The sequence below is a fragment of the Pseudopodoces humilis genome, chromosome 1, assembly GCF_049639895.1.
Source record: "Pseudopodoces humilis isolate 2021_Gansu_Grassland_sample_001 chromosome 1, ASM4963989v1, whole genome shotgun sequence".
Taxonomy (NCBI): Eukaryota; Metazoa; Chordata; class Aves; order Passeriformes; family Paridae; genus Pseudopodoces; species Pseudopodoces humilis.
The window spans coordinates 139,149,095-139,171,900 of record NC_142200.1 but is presented as its reverse complement, the minus strand read 5'-3'; the positions used below and the strand labels follow the sequence as shown (position 1 = coordinate 139,171,900).

Below are 22,806 nucleotides of genomic sequence, written 5' to 3'. Positions count from 1 at the left end.
AAAAAAGTTTATCACTTCATATAACCTAGTGCCTTGTGGCTGACAGGAGACGTAAAATTCTTCATCCTAGAGGACAGGAAAAGCTAAGAAAAACACATTTCCAACAGTAAGTTTAGGTAAGCCATTAAAGAAAACCTGTTAATTTTAACTTAGTAGATGCATGGCAAGAATCTTAAGCTGCATCTATAAGGAATGGCATCAGCATAGGGAATCTGCTAAATGGACCAGGTGGCTTACAAAGGCCCCCTCTAGACGCGCTTTTTTTGTGATTTAGCAATGGAGTGGAGCAAAGATCACCTTAAGCAATCTCTAGGAGAACTTCAAGAGTACCTGAGGAGCCTCTAATCTATCTTCCAGTTTATCTTGTTCTTCTCTTCAAGTAAGGAATATCAATTAAAATATCTTAAGGAACTTGGACAGCAGTTATAAGCCTTTACAATAGCCAGCCTCAGGCAGTCCACTTGTAAACATTTCACTTTTACGTTGTGCTTCACTTTCACAGATTAAACTACTTTTCAGACTATGTTCCCATTTCAGCATGTATCTTATTCACTCATTAATCACTAATTGAAAGTGTTTGATTATCAGTCATGTGTCCAGTAGTTTTACAACAGGGAAGCAGAGCAGCCTCTTTATTCAACCTGACAAGAAAGTTTGGGGGCTACATAGGACTAAGTGTCATACATCATTCCAAGCATGCAAAAGGGCTCACAGAAATTGGTCCTGCTGCACCACATACAGCAGAAGACCCCTCTGCAAGTCCCCAGTACTGTGTCTGGGAAGAAACTTACCCTGATGTGGATCACCACAGGGTCACTTACATTGCCCAGGGTTGTAACATGAGTGTTGCCCAGTAACTTTTCCCCAGGATGATGAAAAAAAAAAAATCTGGTCTATACACAGACATTAACTTTTCTACTTGGAATGATAAAAACAGTATTAGTTTGCTTGCATTTGAACATCCAGTTGCCAGGTAGCAGACAGTGGAAGCCATGTCCAGACCCCTAAAAAAGACAACGATGAAAGGATGCTGTTGCTACAAGGCTGGCAAAGAGTCTCCAGAATAAAAAAATATGCAAAAATGAGACATTACTTCCATTTATTTGCTTTTCCTTTTGCTATCCTTTACCTTCCTTCAGACATATACCAGCATGTGAAAAATACCCCTTATTTTTAAGGGGTATTACTGGTCATAAACGCAGATTCATTTTGAGAGTGTATCTTGCCTAGAAGAGATTATTTGGGCTAACAACATTTTCTCCTTGTCTGAAAGGGAAAATTTCTAGAAAAACTTGAAAGAGAAAACAACCTTTTTTCTCCCCTCACCCTGCTCCTTTCCTCTACAAAAAAACCCAGTAAAAAGAACAACTTACAGGAACAATAATAAAAGATTCACTCTTTCTCTACCACCTCCTCTAAAAACACAAGATGTGTCTGTCTTCCTGTTTGCTTTCCTTGTACAGGCAGAGATACTGATGCAATCTCTCTTCTCTGAGAAAGGAAACGCCCCTATCTCAGTCTGCATCTTTATCCCTCTGAGCAGCTTGACTAAGCAGATTAAAAGATGTGCACACCAAGGCAGCATAAAAAAAACCAACATAAAATAACAAAAAGCAGCGACTGCCAGTGCAATGGGAAAGAGAAGCAGAGTCTGATGCAACTGCTTAGGAATTAAAACAGGCTGGAAGAAAGCAAACAGGTCAGGTACACTGCAGGTAGGGAACTTCCAGCACCATTCCCAACCTGTCATCTCTCCTTGGGCTCCGTGGGAAGACTGAGAGATGATAGCTCCTCCATAGCACTCTGTCACTCACTCCTTTCGTTCTTTCCCCACCCCAAAAAAAAGAACAGCTGCTGGCTTCTTCCATCACACCTACTGACAAGGTGAATCTGAAACATGGCAATTGTCAGCCCTTGACAAAGCACAACAAATCAAAGCAGGAACCTACCACTAGTGTTTGGGGATCACAGGAAACCATTCAGCCAAATAAAATATTCTACAAACAAAAGCAAGCAAGAAAGGAAAAGTACAGAGGTGTGATCATGCTAAGAAAGTGCATTTTTAAATAAGGAAGAGTCAATATTGATTTTTTTCGTAAGTAATAATTCAAAACTGCATTTGTGGAAATTACTATCTTCATTCGTTACTACACAGAATTTAGCAAGCAGTTAAAAAAAAAACCACAGTTTTTTTTGACACTTTCTTACCAGCCCCCCATATCACTTGGGAGGAATTCAATTCTGCCTGCAAAATAACCACTTATTCAGATACTGCACAAAAAGATAAAAATATTTTGTTGCTCATCTTGGTTATTTACCACAAAAGGAGAATAAGCGTGAAAAACAACAACAACAAAAAAGATGCCATCATGGAAAAACCACAAAAGAAAAAGATGTTACATTATGGTGAAGAGTTCTTTTAAAAAAAGACAAAATAACACTACAGAATTTATGTTCTCTGGAATGTTCCCTCCAGAGCAGATGTGGGGACCCAGCACTTCACATCAACAGGGAAACAGATGAGTAGCAATAGCTCCCATTAGCACACACTGAGAAACAGTGGAAAAGAACTAACCAGTCACTAGGGTATAACATAAACCATTGTACCATGTAAATAAATCCCATCATTTGTCACATACAACTGTTAAATCTAACTAACTCCTTAAATTTCTTCCAACAAAGTGGTCTAGGAAATCCATGATGGTTCCCTGCAGTCTGAAAACCTAAACAGTTTCCAGTTACAAGCCATGGCTTCCCCTTCAAAAATGATCACTAGTTTGTACATCAGGTTTAGCACACTGAAAATTTAGAAGGTGCTGAATGAATACTCACAGGTGTGCTGAAGGAACAACTTAAATATTACAGGACATGTTTGAAAACACAGTTTATCTATGAGTACTGCATAAAAAACTTAACTGACCTGTAAAAACACAGACATGATAAGGACTTCAGCTTCATAAAGGTTATTTTTAGCTTTATGAGTACAAAGAAGTTAGACTTAAGGCAGCAGTAAACCACAGAGGGAAGTTTACACTACTGCAACCTCAGCTAATACTTTGAATGGTACTTGGAGGGGGGAAAGACAAATTAAGAAGAGGTAGAGCACTTAGCACATCAACTGCATATGCTGGTACACCGAGCTCCCAACAACACAACTCCTCAGTGATATGATCACCTATCCCTTTTCTGCCATATGTCCAGCCTAACCTAAAACCACTTTATATCAGGATATGCAATAGTGTGCTTCCAGCAGCATCTGTAACAGTCATCTTTGTTAATCTGATGGAAGAATCAGAACTCGAAACACAATTTTTACATATGAAATGGTTTGTACTGAGTACACATTATTAGGTTTACAGGAACTCAGTACATTGGCTTTCCAAGTAATTTTATAACAAGACAACTGCTCCACAAACTACCCTCCCATGCACTATAAACAATGGGAATGTTTTGCAGGGGAATGAAGGAAGATGAGGACCAAGAACATCTGCTAACCTAGTGAGGACTACTTTAAGGGTTTCGTAAGCCTCACAGTATCTCATGACTTCTCAGAATCTTAACTCTTTGGAAACTGAAAATCTCAGCTTGCTTTGGAGGTCAAGCAGTAGTTTTAGAAATACTTAAAACCAACCAATTCTATCAACAAATGAAGCAGTCCTGCCCTCTAACTCCACACAGCAGTTTATTCCTCCCCTCCTGGCTCCCTCCCTTTCTGCAGGTGTGAGCCCTGGAGTCAATCACAATTAGAAGCCCCACTTCAGCATTCAGTCGAGTCCACCTACATTTGTGCCCCAATCCAGTTTATCTGGAGCTACACAACTGTTCACCTCAGCACAAAGAGATGAAGTGGGTATAAACTACATTTGTTTGTTTCAGCAGCTATAGTAGTCATAAAAATGAAATGACAGCTTGAATTTCCAGACTGAGAGCTTCTCCCCATTCACCTTAAGGCAAATAGCATTTGGTAGACAACTAGTTCTTTTCCTTCTCAATTTTACTGAGCCGTGACTCCATATATTTCAGCACAAGGCTTCACATGCTTGGAACCACACTAGTTCAGCAGTACAAACAACACTAACTGAGGTGAAGAGCCTGGTCCTGTACCTAAAGCAGGCTACAGGGTATTTGCTGTCAGCTTCACTGAGAATTTGCTTCAAACAGAAGGGAACTGAATTGAAAAATGCCCAGAGTACATAAGCATATCAAACTCCTGTCTTCATACTCAGCATGTAGCACATGTCAATCCACATTTACCTTGCATCAGCACTTCAGAACAACTGTGTAAATATCCAATGCTGTAGCTCCCTGCCAATACAAACTTGCACACAAATATAATCTAAAGCTCCATGAGTTTCTGTAGTAATTTTAAAAATCATACCAATATGCGCAGCGCTTTTTCCCAGATACCAATTATCTATGTACACTGGTTGTGAGAATAACACTGTCTTCAAACCAACACATTTGTTCCACTAACTCAATAGTCAAGGCCTATACTTTGGGATCCTGATGCAGAACAGACATGTGAAGCATCAGCACCCCCTCAGCGATGTGGAAATCATGTGTGATAACTCTCATTTACTGTATAATATAGACAACAAGGAGAAAGCTGCATAGCGAGGCATTTTCACTTACGTGGTTTATATAGAGACTCTTGCGTTTTTCTCTCACTGCAAAAACACAAAATATGATAGAAATATTACATGACTATTTTTCCCGATTAAGCTTCTTATACACCATTTATAATAAAAAGAACAGGACACTATCTATGTGCAACATTATAATTGCTTTTGCACTAACCAAGTATATTTATATAGCAAACACAGAAGGAACATATATTTGTATGCAGAAAGGCATTTATGGTCACTAGTGTGGTGATGGGTTAAAATTCTCATCCATTTGGGTACTTCACCAGGTGCTGGTCCACATGGGCAAGCTAAAATGCAGCAAGCTGCCGTCCAAGGCAGCAGTGGCTTGGCCATTCTTCCCCAGTTCTCTGTGTGGGTACTCCTGAGCCACCAGTGCCTTCATGCAAGGTACCTTGCTGCAAAGTGGCCTACTCTACTTTGCAGGTATGAAAGCACCTAAACAGCTACACCACGGAGTTAGCAAATTCTCATCACAGCTTACTGTGCACTAACTCCCACAAAGGAGCCTTGAAACCATATGGATTACACCACTGCCTTCTATAATGATCAGGCACAAGCCTGAAACTATTACTCATGTTGGATGAAACAATGAAAATATGTTTCATTGGTGAGTATGAACCAGTCACCACAAGCAATGGTTGCAAGTCAAAGCCACAATTAGCCAAAACACTCAAAAAGTAAATAGCAACAAAAAAAGAGATAGATGTATAAAGTCCCAATTGTCAGGCAAATGCTTATTACAGCTGATTAAATATATTCTATTTAATTTTTTTAAAGCACTTCCCCAATTAACTCACCCCATAGAGAGCCTGCGGAGCTCTGTTCCAGTGAAAATACCACAGCATTTAGGATACAACTCTGGAGGCAACTAACACATAAATCAAACTGCAGGATTAAAATAATAATGGTTTCATGCTGTAGGTGATAAAATGCACTTTGGTGCATCGTGATTCGGAAGCTATGCAACCCAATGCACTTAGCAAAATAAGAGTGTTCACAATGGTGGGAGAACCTGTCCGTTCCCTGTTGGATGAGAAGCCATTATTTGTGATTTATTATAAGCAAGCAATCTCACATAAACAAGGCTGTATGTGTGAATACTGTGAAATAATTGTGTTTAATGCAGACATAAAATGAAAATAAAGAAATAAGAAAAAACTTTGAAAAATCCTTACATAATTTTCCTCCCAGGGAGCAGAAAGGAGAATCACACATGACAGATGTTAGCCATGTCACTTAGAATATGCTCAAATCCACAATTATGGACATTGTATAAGAAACAGAATTAAACAGGAACAGCGGAAAAATTCTGATGACCTAGTAAATTGTTCAACTCTTGAAATCCTGCTAAAACACTGCACTATACTTAAGTTCCACACACTGCATTTATCACCAGCAAAACACACAAGACATCTACAGGGGAACAACAAAATTATGTCAGATACTTCTATGAGCAGTTGAAGTACTTGTCTAGTACCACATATTGCAATGTACAGGCAGTAAACAATTCTGATAAGCTGTGTGCAAACCTAATATAATACTTAACTCAAAGTTAACACCTATTAGCTGTGAAATTTTCAACAGTTAAGTATTAACAATTTTAATCACAAATAGTTATTTGAAGTTATTGAAATCCTACAAATACAGCCTGCACATATACTCCAAATTCCATTTTAATGACCTTTATTCCCCTTAGTTTTTTTCTTCTGTATTTGTATCCTTTATTCAATTCCCTAGGAAGGTACAATCCTTTCCTATCCAAAGCAAGAATATCACTCACAGCTCAATCCCATTTGCTACTTCCAGTCTCCAGAAGAATATTTTAAAGTATTTATACACACCCCCCTCTTCTGCCTGCTCAAGCACTTCTTGTGCACATCTTTGCAAGCACCATGCTGACCTCCTTTCCCTGACTCCCCATATAACAGAAATTCAGTCAGCTTGGCCGCTCAGGTGAGGCACTACAGGAAGGCAGCTGCCTCTTTCTGTGCTTCTGGTTCACTCTGCCGTAGTGTAATGCTCAACTCTCACACATGCCAGTGGGGAGCTGGGCAGAGCAGAAACCCATTCTGTCACAACCACTCTCTTTTGTAATCACAACCCCCACTTCAAACAATGGGAAGTCAATTATTGCACAAGGCAAAATGACTGTAAAGAGGTAATTCCATCACTTGCCTTCAGTCAGTTTAAAAATGCTTCACTGCTCACACAACTCAGTATGGTCTGCAGCAGGCCAGACCATCCTGTTAGAATTAACCAGTGTTTTGCAGCATAAACTCCTAACTGCAACTCCAGGATTTTGGGTTTCAGGCAAGGCATTTTGATGACATGAAGCCGAACAGATCTGGAGTCAGTATAAACAATTAAACTTCTAGGTTTTTTTTAAACAATATAAGCGTCAAGTGGAGCCAGAGATGCTGCCAAATTGTCTCAGTTTTCCTCATTCTCCTGTCGATGACCTATTCCTATTGCTGCAGGCACTTTCAACTGTTATTGCTGAGCTTTCACAATAGGAGGCAAGGATCCTGAAATTAAAAGTGAGTGAGGAAATATACACAGAGGCACCTGTGAGTATATGTATGGATATATGTATTTTTCATTGAGGTGTAATAAAAACTTTCACTGTACCATTTCTATAGACTAATTTTAATGTTAATCATATCAGGGTCAAAAACAAAATCCTTGAGGATTACAACTATAAGAACGTCTTGTGTTTTGGAAGCTGGAATTACCAACATTGTTGGTAACTCATTTATTTTTGTTTTAATTGAGAAGACTGGTCCCAGCTAACATTAAAGTCTACAAGCAGCTTACTCCACTTCTATCTGCCTATATAAATACAGTTTGAAAATCTGTTTTGTCTGAAGCCCACTGTTGCACTGATATAGCAAAATTTAGCCAGTACATTGAATGTGTAAAGCCCAATCTAAGTTAGGAGAGGGGCACACAGCTGGAACCCATTGACAGGAAACACCATTATCAGCACCCTGGAGGAGCAAATATTGCCTTCTTGCAATAAATAAAGGGAAGGCAGTTACATTGCTGGAGTGCTGTTTGGAAACCCTGGGTTAATCACAGCCACACACTAAATAGTGCACGGGCTTCCAGTCACCCACAGCTCACTGGCCAAGCTCAGCAAACAAGAACCTGCATAAAGGACTCAAAAAAGTTAAAAATATAACAAGCAATATTCTGTACCAGCTCCCCAAATAAGAAGAATTCCACACACATGAAAATCCCCAGAGGAAATGGAAACATTTAGAAAAGCTCCCCCAGCTAGGAAGCAAATTAATATTTATCATGACTATAACTTTTATACAGATTCATTGAATGCACAGGTAATTAAGGATTCATTCAGACTACTGACTATGAGGGGCAGGACTATTTATATGCTTAGCATGGCATCCAGGCTTCACAGAACAAAGACAATTAGAAACCACGTAATAAAGAGAGATGCCACATCCTGTCTCATTTTATTTGTTGCTATTCGCTCACATGTTGATCACAAGCAGGTCAAGCACAGCTCCTATTCCAGGAGAATGCTGTAAGACTACCAATGAGGCTCAAAGAGCACAGAGCTAATAGAAAACCAAACATGGAACTTTCTGGATGTAAAATTGCCAAGTCGCTCTAGCTCTAGTGATGGACTTGGCCATTACCCACTGTAAAACCATGAGATTTATGCTCACAGCCAGAGCCAGATCCTGGACGAAACCCTGAATCCTGATGCTACTCAACTCTCTGCGTATTGTATAATGTATATTTTAAATGGCCACAGGTCTTATCTATAGAAATATTTTCACTTACAGTCAACAGGAAGGTTTACCAGCCCAATACTATTCAAGTAATGGAGCAGTTATTTGCCCAAGTCGGGTGTTTTTTCAACATAGCCAGCTCAGCTCTCCTCTTCTATATCATCTGAGGAAGTCTTGGGTGTCCCCCAGATTACACAGCAACCTGTCAGATTACAACCCTACATGCCCTAAAAAAATCCCTCTATTTTCCTCTTAACAAGCACTTTATTGCATTTTGGTTAGGCAACATCCTTGAACCGTGTGATAACTCCTACAGCTCTCTTGGATTGACAAGGGGCCCAAAGTACAGCGAAGCAAAATGCTTGGTACTGGGAGCTGTCCCACCAGAACACAATGGTTCTTGGAAATACATCAGTAGATAAATGTTTGCAGAATCTTTTTATTTTTGTACAAACAAAATAGCCTTTGTATTTTTTCCAATGTATCAAGGACAGTTGAACAGATCTTGCACTCCCATTGATAACATTTCTATAATGTTTCACTAAATTTATTGTTCTTACTCAAAAATATGTTCTTCACATTACTTAAACTAGAACAAAGTTTCATAGACCAACTCTAGCATGGGTATAAAGATTTTTATAAAATGCTTAAAATTAACTCCATAATACAATAAATTAACTGCTCATATTACAAGTAAGAGTAATCATCCAGTCTGGTCAAAATTTTAGTTGTTTTACTTGGGTCTATTTTGTCTTTTCTTCCAACAAGCTGTAACAAGAAATAAGTAGCATCCATATGGGATTAGACAGTTTCAAAACAGCAAATTCACTATAAAATAGACATCAATCCTCATAATACAACTATGGAAATATTATCATATTCATTTTTCGGACTACCAAACCAGATTAGTGTGGTAAATAGCATCCAAACCCATATAATGAGGCACTGACAGAGCCAGGGCTGAATTCAGAAAGACAATCTCAAGGTCAAAGGAGGTACTCACATAATCAACTCTTCAATTAAGGATTAAATGTATATCCTCTTTTTTCTAGTCATGCTCAAAAGCTAGCAAAAAATATACAGTAAGTGAAAACTACATTATTTTTCAAGTGATGTGTTTGACACTGCAATTTACTATGTAAATCAAAAGCAGCATTTATAGGCAGCAGAAAAGAAGACAAAGAATTCATACTGAACAGTCAGAATTACAATGCAGGAACTGGTTTGAAAGTCCTGCTAGAAAATAATGTGTTTTGTAACCATTATTCATTTATTTCTAAACTAACATGTCATACATGTCCAACAGGCAACAAAAGAGCCACAGTAAATGGCTTCTATTCTACTAACTCTATTAGAAGGCTTGTTTAACCAATGTTAGTATTAAAGATCAATTTGTCTATGTATAAAAAAAACCCAACTGAACTCCAGACAAACATGATTATATCAAATCTGTAACAAGCGAGGAAGAGAGAATGTTTGGGTAGGATGGGAGTTATTTTAAGAAAATCTAGTACTGAACTCATTTACAGTATCATCTAGATCACAGAAACCCTGGAATGTCTTCTTAGCTCATATAAACTGGCATTTTCTAAAAAAATACTTTCTACACATTTTTTCAGAAGCCTAATTTTCAGTGTTAAAAAAAATTAAGAAACAGTTACACAAAAAATTTTGGATTTAGAGTAAATATTTTTAAAATACAATTATATTAAGTTTCACCCATATTTTTACTACTGGTCTGACAAGACAATTAGCTAAAGGCATGACTACTTAAAACTCTAACATGATGCCTCTAAATGCCTCTTTTTGGGGGAGAGGGGGCAATTACATATTAAAGGACTACCACATGCATTTTAACAAAGGGTTTAGAGATAACTACTGTAATAAATTCAGTAACCTACCATCTGTTTGTGATTTACTGAGAAATATCGTACTGGCCCGTGGATGATCTGATGGGTTGAATTCCATGTTCAAATCTGGAAAGAAAGAACAGCACAAAACCCATTTATGACTACTCAATGGCAGACACAGATTGTCTCATTCTTTTAAATAACACCAAGTTCAGATATTGTAAAACAGAATCTATCTAGAGGCCCGCTTTTTTATCCTTCTTTGCACAAATGGTTCTTTTTGGCATGCAATCATTTGCATCAATACAGCTTTGGGAGTAGACTTCAGTTCTAAGGACTGCTTTTGGATTAAAGCAGATAAAGCAGCTTGAGAAGCTGGTACACAAGAAGTCAGGAATTTCCCATTTACCATCACTTTCTTCCCACCATGCCCCAAAGCCACAGCTTGGCACAGGAGCACACTTTGTTATATGTAATTATTGAAGAATTATGTATTACAAACAAATGCATAACCCTCTACAGATAGACAGGTTTCCAAGATTAGACACAATTTAAAAAAAAAAATAGTTATTGCAACTGAATGTAAACAAGTAAAATCTAGGCCAGTGTTTTATATGGTCAAGATTAGAAAAACATGGCACTTTCACAGATTAACACTCTGTTTGCTGTAACAACTTTAAAAAAACCCACAAAAAATCCCCACAACTACAAGAAAAAAAACCCAAAAAAACAAAACTAGTTCTAAAATATATTTACCAGTTACAAATTCAAATTTATCATGCATTATACAAACTTCTATGAATGATTTTCCTTACCAAGGTTAAAATCCATTGAATTTACTTGTTCCCAAATTCCACTTCACTACCAATTTGCTAAAGCTTACAGGCCTGAATCCACTGGAAAACATGCAACTAAAATAGCACATAATTTTTTAGCATTTCCTTGCTCTGCCAGTGTGGCTTTCTCTTAGTTCTCTTACATTATCTCCAAATGCACATTCTCTTGCATTTTAAGCAGGCATTTATGTGAGACTATATAGGAGCACTGATGTTTATCTTCTGTGATTATCCCAGCATTTCTATTATTCTCTCCATCCCCTCTTCATATCCTTGTGAAAGCTCAGTAAAAGTGGAAATTAAGCCCCAGGTCTTGTCTTAGGAAAAGAAAACAAAGTCCTTTTGCCCCAGGGTCAAGATCTTCTATCTAGAGCTTTCCCTGTTCCTTCAGCATCCATGCCCATAGTCTGCTCTCCTTGCCCTTTTATTTAATAATTTACTACATCTTCCACTTGCCTTCATTTTTCTCCTCACCACACAAATCACACCCATTTACAAATGTACTTTGTATTTTTCCCTTTTATGCCCTCTTGGTTTCCTTTTCACCTCCCTGCATTCTGTAGTCCATAAGATGAGCAGCCTGACATGCAGCTGAAAACCTGGGCATAACTTCTGGAAAAAACTTGTTCTTGTTTCTACAAGGAAGAACCGAGAAATTCAGAAGTGCAACTTCTCAGTTGCAAATGGTCTTCTTATTACTATTATCATCACCATCAATGCCACAAAGGAAAGGGAATCTAGGGATTTCAAGGGAAAGCTATTTTGATTGTCCCACAAATCACAGACAAGTTTGCAGAAGATCCTAAGAATGTCATCTTATGCTACGAGTTCTGACTTTAAAGGACTATGAACTAGAATGTTTTCATGTTACTCTATGCATCTTAGTTAGACATACAGAAGAAAAAATAATCACCCACTGAGATAGACAATGCTGGTATAGACTGTCCATTTCAGGATGGCTTTTCTGTTAAGCTAAATTCAAGATGTTTTCCTAACATGAAAAGTAATCAGCACTTAAAAATGCAAAATACATTATCTTTTATCAACCTCTTCATCTTTTATCAGCACAATACATCACCAGAAATAAAAAATAAAAAATAACTTTTTTCTTTTTATAACACTACAGATAGTTTTTCTACAAACATTTCAAAGTACAGCAGTGCAAATTCAGTCAATAAAATAGGATCAGGAATACAAAACCAAATCCAGCTTGCGAAACAGAGAAAACAAGAAAAGCTCTTATTTCCTTCAAGACTAGGAAATTATCTGCTTGGAGAATAATAAGAACCTGGTACAGGCTCACAGTTTGTTTGCAGGGCTGTAAAGAAAGGAAAACCAATTGCCACATCTTACAGACAAGATGCCTGAGTTACAAGGTGGTATTTTGCAGAAGCAGTAAACCAACAGAGGACTGAAAAGTCTGTCTGAAAAAAGCATGAACTACCAAAAAGCACTGGCTCTCAGATAAACTGTTATTCTTCTGGCAGGAGCTGAAAGAAGGCCAGCAAAACCCCATCTCAGCAGCTGCAGAGGACAGTCCAGGGATTTTTAATCATCTTGGCAGTGCCAACAGTCCACAGCCAGGGAGTAACCATGGCTCCTTCCCACCACTGAACCCTACAGAGCAGCACACATCCTCCTCTCTCCACGTCCCTTCTTTCACATCCTCCCCAGCAACTGCAACGACCAAACACATCCATCTGTCCTTCTCCAACTGCCTGCACAGAACAAAGAGGAGCAGAGCATGGGTATGGGGAAAGGCAAAGCCTGTTTTACCCAGCACAACGTGGCCAGAAGGGGACAGATGCTGCTGAGAGGGGCTGGTCCCCCACGCCCCTCTGATGAACAGCACAGTCTGGCAGGCAGAAGCATTGTTTGGTGTGCACCTGCAACTCGACTCCTCCCAGCTCCTCCAGGGAAAAGGCAAATCCCAGTATCCCACAGGACGCTTGTGGCACCACATCACTCCAGACCACCCCTGCTGGCACACTGAAGTACTAGAACGGATGATTCACAACATGTTAGATTTCAGCCTCTGGTGGTTCTTAGATGTCTTAATTCATTGTGCAAATTTAAAACAAATGTCTTTTTGAATACGGCAACAAATCCTGACACATCTGTCACTAGAAAACATGAAACAGAACATGAAAGAGATCAAATGATACACAAATATCTAAAGCTAGTAACTCATCACCAAAGGGAACATTACCCATAAAAAGGTTAACTCCACCCTAAAGAAAGTAGTATATTCATACTGCTTTTGTGTTATTACTAGTTCTTTCTAGTATTTGAAAAGTATCATGAAAAGCAGCCATAATAGGAAAGGTATACCCATTTTGTTATGAAACAAAGATAAAGAGATTTAAACTCACACAAGCAGTAGTCTATTATTCAAAGGAGAAGAAAATGAGAGCCAGAATTTTAAGTCTCAAAACCTGCAGAAAAATATTCTCCATTACTAGTAGCCTTCTCTGCAACTCATCACAGATTTCAAATTAAAGAATAACAGCGGATACTTCTTCCAACAGTTATCCAGCACTCCAAAATAGAAAAAGCTATGGTCTTGTAGACAGTCCAAAGTAGATAGCCCAAATCTTTCACTGTAGCTTTCTTTTCTGTTAAACAGAATTGGAATATTTTTTCTATATCTTTTCCTAGTTCAAAGATCAAGTTTGTTTTGGGTTTTCTTTTTTCCATTACCAAAGGACTGTTAAGTTATGCAAAATATAATCCACATCCTGTAAACACCTCAACAGTCTGGTACCCCATGAAAGTTTCAGGGCTTTTGTTTTCTAAAGATTAGGAACCAAAGGTCTGTGTCTATAAATACATGTACACATGCATATATCTATATTTATAGAGTGACTGATAGTTGCATATTTAAATGAAACCTAATTTTTCATTAGCCAAGGCTAAGTCAGATTCACACACACATCAAATAAGAGCTCAAATGTCTAACAGAATTCACACAATTTTGGAGCATTTGGACAAGAACAGTTACAAATACATGCAAATACACTTAAGATTGCATTCTCTTATTTGTTTAGCAACAGCCAAATTAACAGTTATTATAATGGCCATTTTGATGCATCACATCAAATGCTGTCTGAGGGAAAAAAAAAAAAAAAAAAAGAGTAGTTTGTGCATATAGCTTATTTTGGTACATAACTGTGTTGAAGTTAAAGACAACCACCAGAAGACCCCAACAAGATTCACCCTGTACAGTATGAGCAACTTAATCCCTAAAACTACAGCAACCGCATTCAAATCTGACCATAAAAAGAAGCAAACTGTAAAACAGTTCGACTTCAGACTTGAGCTAAAGCCCAGCAAGATTTTAAATCTCAAAACAAGATCATAAAAAGCATGACTGAAAAAAAAACTGAACACAGCCTCAGTTTGCCCTTTTTAAAGAGCAAACCGTAAGAATAAAGTTTATATAGTGTAGAGGTGAGCTACAAGAGGGACAGACTGCTGAAAATGCCTTCAATTGAGAGTCTTGATACTGTAGCCGAAGAAAAAGGAAAACTAGGAGGTGTCTGCTTTTCACATACAACTTTGTAAGTACTGAAAACTCTCTCTAATCTAGCACACAATATAACAAAAATGGTGGAAAATGAAAGCAGAAAGAAAGATCTTAATTATGACCTTGGATGATAAAAGAGGGAGGACAATTAGGCAGTGAAGCTCCACACCCAAGGAACATGCATTCAGCTTATCCTGATGTTTTCATTTTCAAGAAGATTGCTTCAGCCAAACATCTTTGGGCTTTAGTCCATCATGAGTATTTGGGCCCAATTTAAGAATAACTTATGCAAGTTACTTGTTTATGATTCATATGCAGGTCAGATCAGATGATCCCAGGGGCCTCAAACCTAAGGTCTATAAAATCTTCAGAAATAGCAATATTTAAATTATTAAGAACAAAAGCTCAGCAAATCCCAGTAGCACATCTGTAAGCTTTCTAAAACTGCACCAAGCTCTGCTGCAATTCTTCAGAAAGAGGTACATTATCAAACTTGTGGTTAGAACACATTAGACAAGATTACAACAGTAAAGGATGAGACTAAATCTTTTGTGGCAAAACTTAAACAAAAACCCAATTGTTTCTTCAACTCATGAATCTTACTGTGATAGGAAAGGGCATGACAACAGAATGAAGGATGGGTGCTGTAGCAACTAACTTCTGAGCAATACACATCAAAGCTTCTGTGGGATACAAACAGGAAAAACCAACACAGTCGCTGCTTTTCTAACAGTGCACGTGGGCTGCAGCACAGGGAGCAGGTCTGAAAACGTGTTTATTCTGTTACAAAAACAAGATGTTATTTCCTTCCTTTTGAACAATGAAAGTCAGGTAAGCTCGCAACACCAAATCTCTGATGTTGATTTGATAACAGAATAAAATCTAAACTGAGTAAACCATTGGTTTTAGTCTTACTCAGTTCTGAAATAACCTGGTGAAATTCTCTCCTCCTTTTACCCTGGGACCACAGGCTATCACTGCCACTGCACAGCCACCATTATCATTTAGGAAAGAGATATTGACCAATATTAATGACTTATAATATGCTTCAAAATTAAATTTATCCATATTTCTTCATCCTGTAAGATTATTTTCTTGAATTCTTTAAAGTGACTTGAGGTTAAGAACTGACCTATCTAGGGCATGCTGCAGAGGAAACTGAGTTGACAAGGCACTACACAAATTACTTTACTTCTTTGCCATCTTTTCTCCACCCACAGCCTGGTACTACAGAGAAACTGCCCGTAGTGGGTGGAAAACAACAAAAAGACCACAAAGATTCTTACTGAGCAATTACAAGAATGCAAGCCACGAGTAATATCTAAGCCCTACACACTTCCAGGAAGTGTTTCAAAACGGAAGGGAAGACAATCACCACAGGAGCAAAGGGAAAGGGAAGCACAGGTGACCTGAGCTAAGGGGACAGCGTTCACTGAGATGTCCCAGGCTGGGCTTTCCCTGTGCCCCAGTGCGGGTGGGAACCAGCACAGCTCTGACTCCCAGCCTGTGCCACCTCTGTGCCCCAGCAGCACCACAGCTGTAATTAGTCCAACTGGCAGAAAGAGCGAAGTTGTTGCTCCTGCTCTCACTGTACCAGCCCACAGGAATGAGCTGATGTCATCTGTGGGAAGAGAAACAGAAACAGTATTCTCCAGGCACAGACAGGGAGATAAGCATCCCCAACAGTGAACCTAGAAAAAAATTCCAAAAAGTCTCATTACACCTTATGCCTTTTTGCTTCTTTCTTACTCTGGCAGGCTGTTCCCCTCTATTAACAGCAATTAGCCACGTGTACGGTAATGAAAATACTCCCTTAAACATCATTATGTTATTAGCATTCCCTGAGGAGCTGGTAAGAGTTAAAAGGACACCTCAGCTAAGAGGATCTCCCTTATCTGTCTCTAGTCAAATGAAGATAAAAACAAAGACTAAAATAGAACAGAGAGCAAAGAAACAAGATTGGAAAAGGCTTCCTCACCATAATTATCCATTTTCTTAGATTTTATTTGAAAGTGTCATAATTTATGCAAAAGAGGCATGATACAACCTTACATTTGGAAAGCCCTATGACTAAATCTAGCAGTAAAGTTTCCATTTGAGATTTCCATACATCAATGTCTCCAAAACATGGGATGCATCAAACACCGGGACTAAAATAATTCACTGGGATAGAAAAATAAAGCACTGAGGTGCTTTCTGTTCAGAGGTTTTCAAAACCTTCAAGCCAAAACAAGACTGAATTGCACAGGCTGATTTCACTGGCTAGTAATAGTAACTGCACCTGCTTTTACACTAAAACTTCCAAGATGTGAGATCCACTACTAGAAGTTTCAGTGTCATTCAAACAACACACAGTCACAGCATAAAGATTTACCAGTATCAGAACACAAGATCAAGCTGTAACTTTTTACAATATTTCATGTCTAATCTAAGCAGCAACTAACCTACCACAAATGAAAATGCCTCTCAGCTGCATACAGTATTCTTGCAAGAACAAATGTTTGTGATCATGTTCCAGTAACTTTAACACGGATTATTAAAAGAAAAGGAAGTTGGAAATAGGAAGGCTCTCAAGAGCCAATTGCCTGGAAGGGTAAACTCCTTCAGGTTTGGCTAGTTTGCTGGAAAAACTTGGATGTGATCTTTGCTCCCCTGGAGCTATGGTGTTCTCTGCCTACCATTCCAAGCAAACAACAGGCACGACATTTCTCAGCAAGTTCCAATTACATGGTGACTCTATCCAGGCTCTGCTCTGATCTCAGTATTCAAGGGAGGCAGAGATAGTTCATCAATAAAAGAAACCCTCTGTGGCAAATAATGTTTGTTTCTGTAGTTATGCCTGACCTGTCAGCCAAGTTACAGCCCAGAGCAGTTGTTATGGTCACAGCTATATTTATTTTCTCTTCTAGAAGTAAATCACAGATATCATTTTCCACAGGGTGAACAAGGTTTGTATGCAGGATTTTTAGTTTTGCATCACTTTTCAGGATTTGCTTTCCCTTACACAGCAGTCTCTCCCAACTAACTAGACACATTTCAAGAGCAAATTAAATGATCTGACATTATGTGATACATAAGTTTCTTGTTTAATGTCTCCTTACATTTAGAACATGAAAGATACCAATTATTAAATCCTTCCCCTCTCAAGCTCATCTCATGGAAGTTTTTCAGACATTCCAGTACTGCACTTATTAGTTTTTGCTTTAACTGTAACCAAGATTAATTTTAAAAGTTTTATTAACATGTAAGACAGAAGAAGACAAGAAAAAAAATAAAAATTAATGCAAACACTTCTCCCTTCCCTACAGGAAAATACAGATGAAAAGACCATTTCTCTCTATTACATGCAGAGCTCAATATGGACTTAAGAGAGCAACAGTTCTGTGCTATTATTAAATCAGGAGCATTCCCCTTATTTAAATGCAACTATCCACTATAAAAAGTGCCTAACACAACATGCAAGACTGTGCATACATGAATTTCCATCACTCTCAAATACTGCTCCTTTGGCTTTTGAGTATAACATAGAGACATTGAATCATAGAGTTACTTAGGTTGAGGAAGACCTGTAAGATTATTAGCCCAGCATTGCCAAGTCCACCACTCGGATGGTCCAAGTATGTCCCTAAGCACCACACACACAGTTTTTAAGAGGCCTCCAGGGACGGTCCTGTCACTGACAGGTTACACAGCTCAATGAAGCCTACAAAGACCACGTTTCAAAAACAGCAGCATGACCTTCAGGCAATGTAAGTTGCATAGCAAACACCCAAGAGAATGAAAACAGTTCTTGAATATTAACGTCTTAAGATGGAGACACTAACTACTATTTCTTGTAGGAGTTAAAATCATAGAGAAAATCTAAGTAAAAAGTATTCTGAGATTAATACTAATGTGAACACAAATATCAGCTGGAAGAATGTATGTTCCTGCTTTGTAAGATTTCTAAGTATGCTTTAAAAAAATTTGCACACTTCCAAGCCTTTGGAACATGTTTCAAGGTGTGCACAAAGCAGAAATTAAAGACTATTCCAGTGAGGGTCATTTCCTTCTAGGACCTACACTTGAAGATAACTGAGGACATAATGCAGGCTGGAGTCAGGCTAACAGCTTGACCCTTTCTTCAAGTCTACAGCTCAAAGGAGCACTTAACTGTGACTTCCCAGGGAGGCTGTGCATGCCCCAGCTCTGGCAGTGTTGAAGGCCAGGCCAGATAAGGATTTGAGTAAACTGGCCTAGTGGAAGCTGTTCCTGCCCATGGCAGGGGACTGGGACTGGATGATCTTCAGGGTCCCTTCCAACTCTCAACATTCTGATTCTACGGTGACTCCACCACTTCCCTGGGCAGCCTGTGCCAATGCCTGACAACCCTTTCAGTAAAGAATTGTTTCCTAATACCCAATCTAAACCTCCCCCAACACAACTTGAGACCATTTCTTCTTGTACTATCACTGATTGCCTGGGAGAAGAGGCCAATGCCCACCTGGCTACAGCCTCCTTTCAGGGAGTTCTTGAGAGGAATAAGGTCTTCCCCTGAGCCTCCTTTCCCCCAGGACAAACACCTCCAGCTCCCTCAGCCCCCTCCCCTAACATTTGTGCTCTAGTCCTTTCAGAAGCTTCACTGTCCTTTGGACACACTCACTCAATGTCATGAAACATGATTCATTTTACATTATCCGGAAACATTTGAAGTGTAAGAAAAATAAAATAAAATAATGGAATGTAGAACACTGTCTACTCTAAAAGCCACTTCTTTAGATCAAAATATCTTGATATACAAGAGTATGACTTTCCCTTCACTTATCTGACTTCACTGATCTGAAAATCTAAGGCCAGCAAAATGAAACAACTTCTAAAATATGGTGCTTTTAGGATTTTCAGTTTCCTGTTAAAGTTAGCAAGAATGGTGACGTGCACATGTGTGAACATGCTTGCCTTCCTTCCTGACAGCATGCCCAAGGCATGCTACAGGATAAAGGACACCGATAACACTTTAATTGAAAATTGTCCTCACAGAAAGCCTCCCACCAGTCTTCTAATTTTTTTTTTTATTATTTTTTTTTTTTTTAATTAAATGAAGAGTTCAACGGAGCCTAGCCCAAGAATCGCAACTGGGCTCAAAACTTGTTCATATGCAGGATATCCAGGGACATCAAGCAGGCATGCTGGAATACACATAAACTGACTCCAGAGCTGAGGAAAAACATTCCCTAGGACATTACAGGTTTTCATGGACAAAAATTCACTCTGAAATGCCATTTTCATTATACTGAGAGTGTAACATGACTTTTGGAACTAAAAGCTTACACTGGAACAGCAAGTGGAGCCCTGCAAGTCCATCACAAACAAGACCTCCCATTGCTTCTGATTCCTTGGTGCTGAGGATGGTGCTGAGAGCAGGTTTCAGCCCAGCAGACACGGGTGGCCAGAGTCAGACCCAGCAGGTGCAGCAGCCTCCCTCAAAGGTCTCAGAACTGCGAACAGCCACTTGCCTCAGCTCATCTGTGTGAGCACATTGTCAGGGACACACAGCTGAAGCCAAGCAAAACTGCTCTAAACACTTCTCAGCAAAAGCCAAGGAATGTATGTGGCATTTCAGTTCTGCTGTTAGAATACAAACACAGAGTAAGGCTTGCTCTCATTTTTTCAAAAGCATGGTCTGCTCTAAATATTATAAGTGATGTAAACAATAAAACTTCCACAAAACCTTTTTTTCCCCTCAATAATCATATATGATATGGTTGCCTTAAGTAATGTAGGCTGGGGAGAGTAACTACAGTGCCCATTTTAACAGCACCTTGTTTTGCACTCCTGGGCTTTGCTGCGCATCGCCTGCTCATTTTCTCACTGATAACCTTTTCATTTTGTTACTAGACCACACTTGTGGGCACTTGAGAACACAGTTCTCAAGTTCCCAGTTAACCTTCACTCTTATTAACCCTCCTTGATTAAATGCCATGGAGCCAGCTAGAGCGCACTGGACGTGATCCCATCGCTGCACCCACCTTCAGGAATACTGGCTGGTGTCTCGCCACTCCAAGTGCATTTCTACATAAAACAACAAAATGTCACCACCTGAACTGCTCCATCACCCGTTTCCAGCAGAATTTATTAACTCCTTAGCTACTGCCTGCTTTCTCAACATCACTCATGCCCCACTCAACAGTGCATGTAACAACAAAAGGAACTAAGCCTCTGTCCTATTAATCTCAAACCAAAATACATGCATTTCTCTAATGCCCGTGTGACACTGAGCACCATAGATGCTTTCTCCCTAACACACTTTTACTTAGCTTACACACCACTTTAAAGTTAATTTATTCTGCCCTACTAGGTTCAAAGGCAGACAGAATAGAAGGGAAGATAAAGCATTGTGAAAGACTTTTTAAAAGAATTAATAATTTTAAAAAATACCAAGTTATTTTTCTTCACATAAATGTATCAGAAAAAAATTACGTTGTGATTCACTTACCACTCATTATGATACCTACTTTACATGACACATGTAAAATTTTTTAAACACAGTACCATTACAGACCTAAACAAATTACACCAGCCGATGCCATACCAAATTATTTCACTTGTTTCAAACAGCATTACCATGCTCTCCCACCAAGAGACATCAAGCCATCCATGCCCCAAGAAAGGCTGCCTGTGAACCCAGCTGCTCTTGCCACAAATTTAACCTAGAGGTTAGCAGCTGGCAGGGAATTATTGTCACTGAGCCAAGCACATAATACCAGTCAGCAGAAGTATTGGGTTAACCAACAGCAAAGTGAGGCAATTTTACTTGAAGACACAGATCAATACAAAGTTAGCAGCATAATCATCATCATTTCACAGCTGAGCTGACATTATGAGCCTGAATCTCAGACTGAAACATTATCTGCAGCTTTGCACCAAGGTGCATGCATTTCACCATTCCTCAAAACACAGACATTATTGCCACACAAATCAGCAAGAAACTGCATGACTTTAAAGATTCATTATATTCTGCAAACCAGGGCACAGAAGCCTGAGCTGCAGCTCAACTCTACATCTGGAAAAAGGCATCTTATGGTACTGATTGAAGCTCTGAGGAGCTCTCACAGCAGCCCAGCAGGGTAGGATGAGTTTACCCTTCCTCATTCCCTTACAGAAATGTTTTTTAGAAGTACCAGTGAAAATGGCATCTTTCCAGGCTCTCTTCTTTTCTTTTGCTTCCCTACTGAGCTGTGTGACCCAAAGTTAAAGTAAGTTGGTAATCTGTGAAATACAAAGAGAAAAATATCGACCCTGGTTTCTCAGAAAATTCAGTGCAAGTGTATTATACAACACTTTCAAAGGTACATGTCTGACCTCAAGGACAGTAGCTGCCTTTTTAATATGCAAAAATGTAACTTGTAATCTTTGCTGTGGAGGACCCCAGGATATCTGGCAAACTACAATAACAGGCTTTCAATTTTTCCCCTGCAGATTTGTATTCACATGGCAACCAAATTACCAAGCTACCAAGATACAGTGTCAAAATCATACATACAAATTGACACCTAAAACTGCGAGTCACCTGATATTACAAACCTCTTATCAGTGAATCTCTACATCTGTCAGTGTATGCAAAGGCCCATAAACATACACAGTTCGTATATGCACACACCTGCTTTGCTCAGCTGTCGTGCTGCCCCCGTGCCCCGAAGGCTCAGTGCCATTAAAGTCTGATGGCAGAACAGGTAGCACACTGCTTCCTGAACAAGCATCCGCTTCAGATGCAGCCACGTCATCGTTACCCCTGCTCCAGACACTACACCTTCTAAAACCTAAACCCCTGTGACTTCCACACTCATGCAGCCCACATACCAGGCACACAAAAAAGAGCAAGGAGGAAAATCTCTGAAGAAAAGAGATACAGATCTTTAACTGACATTTAAGTCTCTCAGTTATTTAATCAACATCTGTTCTCAGAAGAGTCAGCTCAGAGTCATTAAGTGCTGATCTTGAGGAAGAACCTTACAAAAGTTGAATATGTTATGAATTGTCACTACAGGAGCTACCATTTCCAGTGAGATTCCAGTGATATTTTGTTATTTGCCATGAATTTATCGTCATCTCGAACATTGCCATCTATCTTCATCATGATTTAACATATTAATCTGAATATCTGAATAGCTCTAAACAACCACAGAAAAGTCTTAAATTTACTTTTAAGTCAAAATC

General features: G+C 39.0%; 1 protein-coding gene across 2 annotated transcripts in view; it reads right to left on the bottom strand.

Moving 5' to 3' along the window:
* The window catches only part of CCNY (cyclin Y), a 120,028-nt gene that overhangs the window by 36,820 nt on the left and 60,402 nt on the right, over positions 1-22,806 (bottom strand). The window contains exons 2-3 of one of the 2 annotated variants that reach the window (XM_005518677.3): positions 10,303-10,377; positions 4,633-4,667 (exon numbers count right to left, since the gene is read on the bottom strand). In XM_005518677.3, the coding sequence (XP_005518734.1) occupies positions 4,633-4,667; positions 10,303-10,377 (110 nt within the window). The remainder of the gene's footprint in view (positions 1-4,632; positions 4,668-10,302; positions 10,378-22,806) is intronic. The other variant, XM_088061172.1, reaches the window with a different exon arrangement.